Source organism: Emys orbicularis, chromosome 4 (genome assembly GCF_028017835.1).
Source record: "Emys orbicularis isolate rEmyOrb1 chromosome 4, rEmyOrb1.hap1, whole genome shotgun sequence".
NCBI classification, from domain to species: Eukaryota; Metazoa; Chordata; order Testudines; family Emydidae; genus Emys; species Emys orbicularis.
Window position 1 is genome coordinate 45077807 of NC_088686.1, and position 12939 is coordinate 45090745.

Genomic DNA, 12939 nt, shown 5'->3' on the forward strand with positions numbered 1-12939 from the left:
CTGTCTTCTTTCTGATGCTTTTTATTTTAAATCTCAGAAATTCACACCAGATTTTTTGAGTTGCCCAAAAGCTTCCTATTCTTCTCTACCCATTTCCTGCCTAGTTCTAGATTTGCACCCCATGTGTGTGCTTTGTAACACCTTGTTTTTGCATTAGTCTGTTGGCACTTAGTTTCCCTCTGCCAGGAGAAGAATTCCATCTAAGATGTAGAGGGGGATATAGGGTAGGAGGCACAGAAAGGGAATCTGGTTTGTGCATGCCATAGAGCTAGGGCTGGCTGTGTGTGGGCATGTCAGATGAGCCAGAGCAAAACTGCAATATTTTGTTTGGTGTGGTTTTTTTTTTTTTTGTGTGTGCAGCTATTTGGGCTTTGGACTGAAAGCTGCCAGACTAGCAACACTTGGAGCCCTGGAAATGAAAGGTACAGTCAGTTGAAATAGCCATGTTAGATACTTAAAGAGGTGAGTGAAGTTAATCTTGTGCCAGCTGCCCCTTTCCCATGTCTCCCATCCTGTAACTTACCCTTTTCTCCATTTCCCTGGCAGTGATCTGCCCAGAAAGTGAGAATAATATTTATTTCCCACTAACAGGTGAGAAGCCAAGCTGTGCCGCAGCTTGCAGGACCAAGGAGGGAGCGTATTCCAGAGTTCAGGCTATTCCCCAATTCAGAATCAGTTTATGCAGCATTTAACTTTTTAACCAAATCTTAATTTCCCCATGGACAAACTATAAGGTCCCTTGGGGTTTTTCTCTCCTTCCTCTGGAGTATTGATTGGTTGGGGGGGTGGGGGGGGGAGAGTGGCATTGGGAGGTCGCAGCCCTTTCTGACTTTCCTCTGGCTTCCTTGCAGCAGTGGATGGACAAATGTTCCGAAGTTCTTGTTTACCGAAGCGACTGGAGGCAGAGTGGCACTTTGGGGGAGTGAGATATCAATATGGTGGCAACAGAGAAGGTATATTAAGGAGGGTTTGTTTCTGGCAGAGTTGGGTACCTTCCTTTTGTGGGATAAGCCTCAGACCCTAGGAAGAGGGTGTTTTTGGTCAACACCCTTTCTGTAACCCTGTTCTTTATGAGGATGTCGGTCAGTGCTCAGGGATATGGTCACAGAGCCAGTCACAAGTCCCTTGACATGGAAATCCCTTGATACAGCACAGGAAAAATCTGAAGTGATCAGGCTCAGGGCAGCTGGCCCTGTAGAAGTTGCCATTTCTCACTGCAAAATTCTGTAGATCTCTGGTAGGCAGTTTTGGATCTACTCGTCCCACTGAGGTAAAATTAGTGATTAATTTTGAGAGCTCATGGGATGGGTGAGGTCTCAGAAGGCTGGAGAAGGGCAAACATTGTACCTATTTTTGAAAAGGGAACAAAAAGGACCTGGGGAATTAGAGACCTGTCACCCTAACATCAGTACCTGGAAAGATACTAGGAAGAAATGATTAAATAATTGATAAGCACCTAGAGGATAATAGAGTGATAAGTAATAGCCAACATGGATTTGTCAAGAACCAATTGTGCTAAATCAATCTATTCTTCTTTGACAGGGTAACTGGCCCAATGCATAAGGGGGACGCAGTAGATGTGATTTATTTTAGTAAAGCTTTTTACACCATCACACGTGAGATGATCATAAGCAAACTAGGGAAATGTGGTCTAGATGAAAGTACTATAAAGTGGGTGCATGACTACTTGAAAATCTGTTGTCAAAATCATTACTGATGGATCATCAAACTGGGAGGATGTATCTAATGGGGTCCCGCATGGTTATGTTCTGGGTTGGATACTAGTCAGTATTTTCATTAGTGACTTGGATAATAGAGTGGAGAGTCTGCTTATAAAATTTGAGGATGACACCAAACTGGGAGGGGTTGCAAGCACTTTGGAGGACAGGATTACAATTCAAAAGGACCTTGATAAATTGGAGAGTTGGTCTGAAATCAACAAGATGAAATTCAATAAAGACAAGTGCAAAGTACAAACTTAGTAGGGAAAAATCAAATGCACAATTACAAAATGGGGAATACCTGGTTAGGCAGTGGTCCTGCAGAAAAAGGATCTGGGGATTATAGTGGATCACAATGCGAGCTCTGTGTGCACTGTGCAGCTTAGTCTCTGAAGGATTCATACGCAGTTCTGCAAAAACACATATGATGTAAATAGTACCAGGTGACACAGTTGGGCCTGGGTCCTGGCTGAGTCCAAGTATGACGCTGGAGTAGAGAAAGAACATAAGAATCGCCATACTGGGCCAGACCAATGGTCCATATAGCTCAGTATCCTGTCTTCCAATAGTGGCCAGTGCCAGGTGCTTCAGAGAGAATGAACAGAACAGGCAATCATCAAGTGATCCATCCATCCATCCCCTGTCACTCATTCCCAGCTTCTGGCAAACAGCTAAGATCACTCAGAGCATGGTGTTGCATCCCTTCCTATCCTGGCTAATAGCCATTGATGGACCTATCCTCCATGAACTTATCTAGTTCTTTTTTGAACCCTGTTATAGTTTTGGCCTTCACAACATCCCCTGGCAAAGAGTTCCACAGGTTGACCGAGCATTGTGTGAAGAAATACTTCCTTTTGTTTGTTTTAAACCTGCTGCCTATTAATTTCATTTGGTGACCCCTAGTTCCTGTGTTACGTGAAGGAATAAATAACACTTTCCTATTCATTTTCTCCACAGCAGTCAAGATTTTGTAGACCTCTATCATATCCCCCCCCCTTTAGTCATCTCTTTTCTAAGATGAACAGTCCCAGTCTTTTTAATTTCTCCTCATATGGAAGCTGTTCCATGCCCCTAATAATTTTTGCTGCCCTTCTCTATACCTTTTCCAATTCCAGTATATCTTTTTTGAGATGGGGCAACCAGATCCGCACGCAGTATTCAAGATGTGGGCGATCATGGATTTATATAGAAGCATTATGATATTTTCTGTCTTGTTATCTATCCCTTTTTAATGCCACTACACACTGAGTGGATGTTTTCAGAGATGACTCCACGCTCTTTTTCTTGAGTGGTAACAGCTAATTTAGACCCCTGGGTCTAAATTTTGTATGTATAGTTGGGATTATGTTTTCCATTGTGCATTACTTTGCATTTATCAACATTGAATTTCATCTGCCATATTGTTGCCCAGTCACCCAGTTTTGCTCACCTTTGTTTGTTTGTTACCCCTTTGTAACTCTTCGCAGTCTGCTTTGAACTAAACTATCTTGAGTAATTTTGTATTGTCTGCAAATTTTGCCACCTCACTGTTTATCCCTTTTCCCAGATCTTTTATGAATATATTGAATATTACTGGTCGCAGTACAGACCCCTGGGGGACACCACTATTTCTCTCTCTCTCTCTCTCTCTCTCTCTCTCTCTCTCTCTCTCTCTCCTGAAAACTGACCATTTATTCCTACCCTGTTTCCTATCTTTTAACCATTTCCTGATCCATGAGAGGACCTTCCCTCTTATCCCAATACAGCTTATTTTACTTAAGAGCCTTTGGTGAGGGACCTTGTGAAAGGCTTTCTGAAACTCTAAGTATATATGTAGTGTACTAAGGAGGAGAGTTGCTGAGATATTATGGAAGAGAACTTTCTCTTGGGTTTGGATGTCTAAACGTCTCCCTTTCACACTCTCTCCTTCCCTCTCACCCTTCGCTGAGTTTCTCTCCCTTTCTTATTTCTCCTTTGGACTCTTTCTCTTTTGCTTTCCCATCAATTGTCACTGGTTCCTCTATCTCCTGATCTGTCTTTGTGGGTTCATTTTTGTGTGTGTTTGCCCTGGCAGGGGAAACAGGATTTGAACCTTGCTATTCAGAAGTGGTGAAGGTCGTACAAGGGAAATTGCACCAGCCAGATGAGATTCGCAGACGCTCCTTCTATGCCTTCTCCTATTATTATGATCGAGCTGTTGATACCGACCTGATAGGTAAATCAGCTTGTGATAGAGAGCTCTTGTGTGATGATGTGCATGTTCATTAACTAGGAGAGGGAAACTGAGGTAATGAGGTTACTTAGCGTAAGGGGTGGGAAGAACAGGCTGTGGGGAAGATGGGCCACCTGTGTGGCTTTGATGGAGGATAGGAAGAAACACACCCAAGGAACAAACATGGAGCTGAGTCCCCCAACACAGTTTGTCTTGGAGTACCTTTCCAAGACCTGAAGAGCAGCTCTGTGTAGCTCGAAAGCTTCTCTCCGTCTCCAACAGAAGTTGGTCCACTAAAAGATATTGCCTCACCCACCTTGTGTCTCTAATATCCTGAGACTGACACGTCTACAACTACACTGCATACAGCATTCAGTAGATAACGACTTTCACTTTCGTGTGTTCTACCCTCTGCAGCTCTGTGTATTCGGTGCTGCAGAATCTACCCCTTGCCTCAGAGTTATGCTCCAGAATCTAAGCTTTCGTTTAAAAAAAAAAAAAAAAAAAAAGTTTCTCAGACCTGTGATGGTGCTTTCTCATGTCTTACTTTTCAGATTATGAAAAGGGAGGAGTTCTAGAAGTGAGAGATTTTGAAAGGAAAGCTAAAGAAGGTAAATATTGTGAAACATGAGAGGTATGGGAAAGGGAGACAATGGCAATATGTGCAATAATTATACACCGTACAGAACATGGGACTTATTTAAAAAAGAAATACAAATCAGCTATGCCCAATTGCTCCCTCCATCTATCCCTTGCTGCCCTGTCATGTATCCTTTATTAGTTTCCTCATTTCTTGTAATAGAGGAATTTGAAGATGGAAAGCATACTGGCCTTACAGTTCAGGGAGTGTGTTTCATTCATAAGGGTCATTGTGGCAGGAAGTGGATCTGCTGTACTAAAATCAAGAAGGACTTCTGGACTTCATGTCTGAGCTTAGCAGAGTGCTGACCCTTGTTAGTCCAGCATCCCATCGCTTTTGAACTCGTTATATCTCAAACAACCTGGACTCTCTTTGAATTCTGTTAAAGTTTACCTGGAAGCCACTTCTGCTTTTCACCCTCCCATGAGTCGATCATCTAGTTTTCACATCCTATTATGAAAAAATATTTGAAGGGCCTGATTCATGTGTTTTCATCTGTTTATGAATCACCATCTTGAGACTTGAACTTGGTGTTTACAAAGCTAATGGCAGTGCAGTTTGAGTTGTCACATTGTTCATTGCTCTATCCATCATTGAATATGGTGTTCCTGATAGCGACATTCGCCCAAAGAGTGAGATCCAAGACCTGCTGGCTGATCACCCCCATGTATGCTGTTCCGTAAGAATAAGGTGTTTCTGTGCCCACACACAGAATTTTTAACTAAAATGGGCTCTGATTGCCACTTTAATCCATCTATTAATTATCCATAATCCTCCCCAAATCACATTTGTGACCGAGAGGCTAAATTACATGGTTTGGGGTAAAAATTTCAACCCCCAAGTGAATTAGGAGCCTAGGTCATTTTATTTTCAATTAAACTTAAGCTCCTGAGTGACTTAGGTGCTTTTGAAAATGGTCTTAGGCTCCTAAGTCACTTTAGAGATTTTGAAAATGTAACCATAGATGTTCAGAGAGCCTTGAGCTCTTGAGACACGAGTAAGGACCTAATCCAGCACTCACTGAAGTCAACTAAATGACTTCCATTGACTTCAATTGGGAATTGGATCAAACAGTAATTTCATATGTAAAATTCCTAGACTGTTTGTACCCTGTTGGGATAAACCTGAGGGCAAGCTGTTTGACACTTGAATTTATCTAAATAGATTAGAATGTGTATGCAAACATGTTATGGCCTTGAGGATGTGACTGCATCAGGATTTTAAACCATATTAATATAGGTCTAATATTTTGATTGCATGTCTCTGACATTTGCCATCACAGAGATATGTAAAGCTGTGTCTTGGAGTTCTGGTCAGTGCTCTATGCAGCATTACTCTGTTTATTTGGCTTTTAGATCTGATGCTCCACAAGAACAATCCTGGAGTCTTTATTTAATTAATGCTTCTCTTGCTCACGTCTGTGAGGCTGCGACTACATCTCAATTCCCTGTAGTGGTAGACCACACAGTCAATTCTTGCTTGAGAGGAGGAAGAACAGTTATTTACCCGGAGCAGTAGCTCTGTGAGATGTTGGCCTGTATGGGATTCATACTTCCCAGTCTTCTTCGTCTTTGCCATAGAATCTTGATTTAGCAGAAGAACTTAAGTGGTAGTAGGGGCCACATATAGCCCCTTTTATATACTGGGGCTTGTATGTGGTGTTGAGGAGGCTATAGCCCCAACAGGCTCTGCTGGTTAGAAGGTCCCAAACTTGCATACGGACCCAGAGCCTACATCCATACAGGAACTCAGCTTGAAGAACTACAGCTGTGTGGTTAAGTAGCCTTTCTGTCCACCTTGTGACCTTTTAACCCTAAAATATCCAAGTCCACCATATGGAGGGAGGGATGGCAAGTCTTCAGTTGTGACTATGTCATTTCTGAGTTGTACCCATCCATACGGGTGGAAAACTTTCACAACTTGTATCAAAAACAACCTGAGCATTTATTATGAATTTGTTTTTTTAAAAAGGAAAGTCATGGGCTCTGACCTTGTGATCAAGTTTCAGTCCAAAGAGAATTTTTATGAATTTTATGGTGATTTATAAGCACCCCAAGGTGCTTATAAGGTGGAAATGAGACGTGTATAAAGAGGCCAATGTAAGGAAGTGAAAGAGATGCGGTGAACTTACTGCATGGAAGATGGTAAGGGCCTAAGTATATTTAATGGAACATACATTGGCTAGCAGTATATAAGCAATATAATTGTTGGCCTAGTTTGGTGTGATCAATAAGACCTTTGAATAACCCTTTTGGGAAGGAGTGCCAACAAAGCCTTTCTGGCTTACTAAATATCCTATTGTTCAGTTTTGTGGAATGCCCTTGAATGTCCCTGATTTGGGTACAAGAGAAAGAAGACAGCATTGTGACCTGCCAAACACGATCAGAGTAAACAAGGAAAATCCCTGTCAAATAATAAGATTAGTAGGTTTGTTACTGTTAATAAATAGATAAACATGTTCTATAGTCTAGTGTATAATGCGGCATTTCATATTTGGTCATAAATATTAATTATTATATAATGAATCACAAGGGGGGGGGGTGTTGATAAAAGTAGGGAGTCCCCTTGGGTATAAAAAGAGTGTACTAAGACTTAAGCTGTGGCCTTTGTTTGTGTACATGCAGCCAACATATTGGCCGGTTACATCCTAGCTGATCACTGGGGTGTGGCATTCTGTACCTAGGCTGAAAAAAGGCTGTTCCTTGGATTTGAACTCCGAGTTAGCAGTGGTTATTTTTCTGCTACAGCAAGCAGTGCTTGTGTGCTTGCCTAGGTTCGTATATAACCTTTGGGCCTGGCTGGTGGTCTGTAATATCCTTACAGCTAAGAGAAGTGAATGCGCCCATTACAGATGCAGCGTAACTTTCTCCCAGCTATTGGACCTGTGAGGAATTAACTAAAAGGAAAGGGTGGAAGACTCAATCTCGAGGCCTCAGTGTGGGCTAGCGCTTAGTAACAACCTAAAATCACAAGGGAAAAATTGAGTTAAGAAATGAGCTGTCAAGGGAGATGGTGGAATCTAAGTCATTGGGGGGATTCCAGGTGAGACGACTAGACAAGGAAGGATTTGGGATAGTGTGTCCTTTGATGAAAGAGTAGGTAACCTAAGAGCTCACTTCTAGCTTTAATGTTCATCAAAAGCTGACTCAGCCTTCACTAGAGCTGTGTGAATGATCTTGCTGTGTTAAGAGGTGTTCATAATGGTGTCCAAAGGAAACAGGAGAAGTACCTTGAACATAAAATACTAATGTGCTAATCCCTGGCTTTAAAGAACAGCGGTGTAGACTCTGATTCCCTGTACTTGGAAGCAAAGGGCTTGTGCTCAGCACCTGTGCCATGGACTCTGATTATATGTGTTGTTTAGTCAAGTGTTCTACTAATGAATACCCTTCTGAGCCCCTTTTCTCTCTCTCTCTTCCCTCTAGTGTGTGATAACATGGACAGGTACACCTCCGCCAGCCCTTTCCTCTGTATGGATCTCAGTTACATCACTGCCTTACTAAAAGAAGGCTTTGGATTTGGGGATAACACACTCTTACAGGTGAGAGAAGCATTGCAAGGACCTAGTACTGGCTTTCCTGTATCTTGAGTGAAGAAGATGCATTAACATTCTGGCTCATGGAGTCTCACCTCTTCCTTCTACATACACAGTGGTGGGATGAGACGGAATGCATTTCATAGATTCACTGCTTTGGCAAGGGATTGAATATAGCCACTGGCCTGTTGGTTATGGTGACCTAGAATTAAGCAATAGAGACTTCCAGAAGTTTGTCATTTCCTGGTGATCTTCTCAACTCAAACTTGACACAACATTTAAATTTTGTTTAAAATAATAATAATACAAGAAGTTTTCAAAACCTAAAATTAGAACTAATTTCCTGATTTTAAAAAATGTGTTCAGTGTAAATAGATATGAACAAAAACTTTCCTCTGCAGTGTGTGCAACCCCAACATGGAAGCTCTGAGGACTCGACGGCATCAGTGGTGAAAATAAAATTAGACTTGAGAAATTCTCCCACTTTGAATTAACTTGGGTGTTGCTAGTCACATAGGGAAGGGAATGTATCTAATGTACATATGAGCCAAAGGCTCTTGGCTTTTCTCTGCTCTGGACCCTTAAGTTCCTGTGGCTGTGCCTGCCTTTTACATGTCCTTAGTCATTTGCACTGAGACACTTGTTGGCAGCTGCTCTTCCCTCCTAAGTAGCACAATACACCTTGCAGTTTCCCAGCCCTCTTCTACCACCCTACAAACTCCCAGAACAAATGCCCATTTGTAGAGCCCCTCCTGACCTTCCTTCCACCATCTAAACTGGACATGCAGGCCTAGCTTTCTTATTTTTGAACAGCTACTTCCCTCTCTTTCTGGCCACGTTTGCATTCAAACTCTTCCCAACTCCCTACCTTCCAGTTCTCAGCCACACCCTGGGTGCTATTATCTGACATTTGTACATAGGGCTGTAGGTGTGTGTGTGTGTGGCACTGTGCAAAGAATAATTGCTGCCCCCCAAACCTTTCCAGTACAGATGATCGGACAGGTCTTGCTGGAGAGAGAGATGACAATAAGCAAGTAAGAATAAAATTTACCTCTAATAAAGTGACGAGGCTGCTTGTTTCATAGTGGACATGTTTTTATTTAAGTTGGTGTAGGAGGGAGGGTTCAGGTGGAAGAAATGTAAGAAAAGGTGGCTGTAGGGGGATGTGAAAGAGGAGGAAGGGAGGGTGCATGGGGAACAGGATCAAGGAGGCTGTTCCCAGAAGAGGGAGCAGCATGGGAGAAGGCACAGAGGTATTTGTGGAAAAAGGATTCAGAGGGTGAGAAGGGAAATAGATGTGCACACCGAGTGGATGTGAAAGAGAAGCAGGAGATAAGATGTGGGCAGAGCCTTGACTGAAACAAGATTGGATTTGATATGGAAGGAAATTAAAGGCTTGGGGTGTTGGACAGCAGCAGAAGCGGAAGAGAAATTTGGCAGCAGCAGGTTTACATTCTCACCAGCTGCTAACTCCCTCCCACCCAACCTCTTCCCCACCATCTTCCCTCCCCCATGAAGCACTTGGTTCCTCCATCCATCTAGGACATGTGACCCCAGCCCGCCTCATGATGTGCAGTTTCCATGTGTATAATCTCTTGAACCTAAGCGCTATGAAGGTTAATCCAGCTCCTTAGAAAAGTCCAGTTCAGGGGTCACTGTTGTTCTTACCGATTATGAAACAGGAAATAAGAAAATATAAGAATTCCTGTGTTTATCCCATTTTTTTTCCTCTGTGGCCCAAGTTCTGTCTGTCTGTGGAGGGAGGTTCTGTGGGCTTTATTATTCTTCACAGTGCCAATCTCTGCTTAGCTCTTCCCCCCTCATGTAGCTGGCTAGATCCCAGGTGGAGAACACTTAGCACCTTGTTGCTATGGGAGGATTTTAGGCAGGTCTGTGGGGAGGCAGTCTGAGGTTGGGGAGGATTTCTTACGGTGGAGAGCAGGCTGAGACTGTTCACTTTGCTTCCTCAGTGTATTTACTCTTTTCCCCAAAATCACTTGTTTCTTAATTTCTTGTCTTCAGTATGATTGTCAGGCCAGGGACCAATAGGGGCTAGCAAGGAGAAGGCAGGACAGTGAGGAGTGGTATTGGGAAGTGCAGAGGGAGACAAAGTTAAAGAACTGAAAAGGATACTGGTCTGGATTGTACAGTGGGCTACAGATGAGTACAACACCTAATAGAAAGCAGGAATCTATGCTGCCCAAGCAGTCCCTTATCCCCATGCCAAGTTGTTGCAACTGGACTCAAAGGAGAGAGACTATTGTTAGTATTTGTTTTTTTAAAATCCATCTGATTCCATAACACATGTTCATGGACACTACCAGTTCAGGTTGCTGCCTCCAGGCAATATCCATTGTGTTTTCCTTTGCAGAGTACCGAGTGAAGCTCTTTCAGGTTGTTGCCATTCTGTGCATCTACCCATCAGCTTGCTCTTTGTCTATGGTGGCAGCTGTATAGGTCTGGGAGAAATGCTGCAACTGACTGATTTCTTTTTGTTTCTTCATAGTTAACAAAGAAAGTGAACAACATAGAGACAAGCTGGGCCTTGGGTGCCACCTTTCACCTGCTGCAGTCTCTGGGGCTCTCCCACTGAGCCAGCACCCCCTGCAGAACATTGGCCTTTCCAGAAGGAAGAGAGGGCAAGTTCAAATTTCCAACTGCATAGCTCAGCAGGAGTCAGTCCTTCAGCAAAACATGGATCGAAGCCATGGAATAAATTCCTCAAGGACTAGGCAGCTCCCAGCTGCAATGAGAACAGCCACAGTATGGTTTCTAAATAACTTAATTGTGGTAACTGATACAAAATCTGCCTCCTGCAAGCCAAAGAAGCTGATTATACTTATAAGCAACCCAGACACAGGTTCAGTGAATGGATTCATAGATGCCCCGTGTTACCAGCAGTTCAGAGTGCTTGTCATGCCCTGGCAAACCGCAGACCTTTTGTGGCTGATGCTTGATAATTTTTACATGTAGAACTGAAGTTTGGCCCTGAGAATTTTAAAAAATATAAATATTCAAACATGACATCAACACATGCATTCAACGCAGAGTGAAATCCCCAACGTGTTGTAAACCTCAGTTTTCAATGGGTTAGCCCTTAGACTGCTTAATACTGAGGGCTTTTACCCTTTCAGGATTGGCCAGTTCTAAAGCAAGTGTTTCTTGGGCAGGGATGAGGGAAGGGTTTTAGCAGAAGGCAAGAAGGGGTTAGGTTGGCTGTCTTGGTTTGGAAGCCTGGGCCTCTCCCTCTCTGTTCTCCCCCTCTGACCAGTCTCATACTAAGCAGTATTGAGTAAGGTAGAACCAGCATGGAACCAAAAATCAATTCTCTGGTCAGAGGATGCTGGTTAAGGAGCTATGGTGAGACAAGAACAGATAGTTTTTCACTTACTTGAGGTGAAAGGGAGAGGAAAATGGGAGTGGAAGTAACTTGGTTCCTGGTCAGATTAGAATCCGACAGATCCTTCATTTCCTCCCTTAGGGTTTGTGTTTTAACCCACTGAACTCTAAGTCAATGAGAGCAGGAACTATAATAATAATAATGTTGCAGGGTTGGGCCCATAACACACAAATCTAAGCTACTGGGGGGGAGGGGAGTGTGGCTGGCCCCTACAACCTCTATTTTATACAGCCATACTCTTAGTACAAGACTCCTGGCAAGTCACTGCACTGGGGTAGAGAATGTGTCTTTTTTAATATCTTATACAGTTGGTCTGTAGAAACAGGGCACTCAAGGAAGGGGTTGTAGCTTCTCAGTATTTCCTCCCCTCCCCCAACCCAGGCACTCTGGCATGATAGTACTTTGTTGTGCAATGGTATGTTTCAGAAGTGGCAGTTTTAATCTCTCGTAGCCTGAATGGTTATGTGGAAGCAAAAGCAAGGTTTACATTTGGAAGCAAAAAGTGCTCTCACGAGATGGCCCACAGTGCCAGCTTGCTTCTTCAGCACAGCCTGTTGGGGCAGTCTTTTCCCTCTCATGCTAAACTGCCTGCCCCTTCTCTTCCATCTGAGGTGAGGCAAAGCTCCCATAATGACCTGAGAAATTCCCCTGCAACTTCCCAGTAAAACAGGCCAGTCCCTCTAGTGTAAAATACCTCAAAACTGGCCTGTGTTATACAGGGAATGTAAGAAGCCTTCACCACCACATCCTCATGCAGAAATGACTGTTCTGTATTATTTGCCAGAGGTCATGGCAGTGCTACCTATGCACACATTACTAGGGAAGTGCAGTCATCTACTACTTCTAAACCTTGCTTTTAGCAAACTTTTTTTTGTCTTGGAATTTTCACTGACTACAAGATTGGATGAAGTGACCAATAGCATGGCTAGATGACATCTGAGATCTAGCTATTTTAGCCACCCATTAATCTGAGCCCTTGCTGTGACATGTAGCCTGCTGCTAGTTCTAGATCTGACCTTGGCAGCAGGAATGAAGCCAGCTGCATCTAGAGCTGGAAGGCAAGGGGAGGGAGTGAGACAAGGGCAAAGGAAGACCTACCACCATCTCCATATGTTCAAGCCCTTGGGAGAACTTGGAGAAAGGACTGATCGTGTTTGGGGGAGGGAGGTAGACAAGAGAATAGCACAAGTACAGTTCAGAATAAGTTTTCTTTGTGTTCTTAGTATCAAGTTCAGGCACTACAGACTCTGTTGGGAGCATCTGCTTTCTCTGTACCAAAGTTGCATTACGTCTGGCAGGCTCAGGGCCTTGATCTTTTAGTTGTACAGTTTGTAAACTGAAACATTGCTGCTGTTGATCAAGGGCCCAATTGTGCAGTCCTTGCACAAAAACTGCAGGATAGAATCCTAAATTTTCATCTGAATTATCCCAGAGGTGAGTTGGGGACTTCAC

General features: G+C 43.2%; 1 protein-coding gene across 1 annotated transcript in view; it reads left to right on the plus strand.

Annotated features, from left to right (window-relative positions):
• ENTPD5 (ectonucleoside triphosphate diphosphohydrolase 5 (inactive)) overlaps window positions 1–11071 on the plus strand; it is a 39801-nt gene extending 28730 nt beyond the window's left edge. The window contains exons 10-15 of the mRNA XM_065404421.1: window positions 361–422; window positions 852–953; window positions 3775–3915; window positions 4467–4523; window positions 7978–8093; window positions 10594–11071. Of these exons, the coding sequence (XP_065260493.1) occupies window positions 361–422; window positions 852–953; window positions 3775–3915; window positions 4467–4523; window positions 7978–8093; window positions 10594–10680 (565 nt within the window). The 3' untranslated portion in view covers window positions 10681–11071. The remainder of the gene's footprint in view (window positions 1–360; window positions 423–851; window positions 954–3774; window positions 3916–4466; window positions 4524–7977; window positions 8094–10593) is intronic.
• Window positions 11072–12939: the final 1868 nt, after the last annotated feature.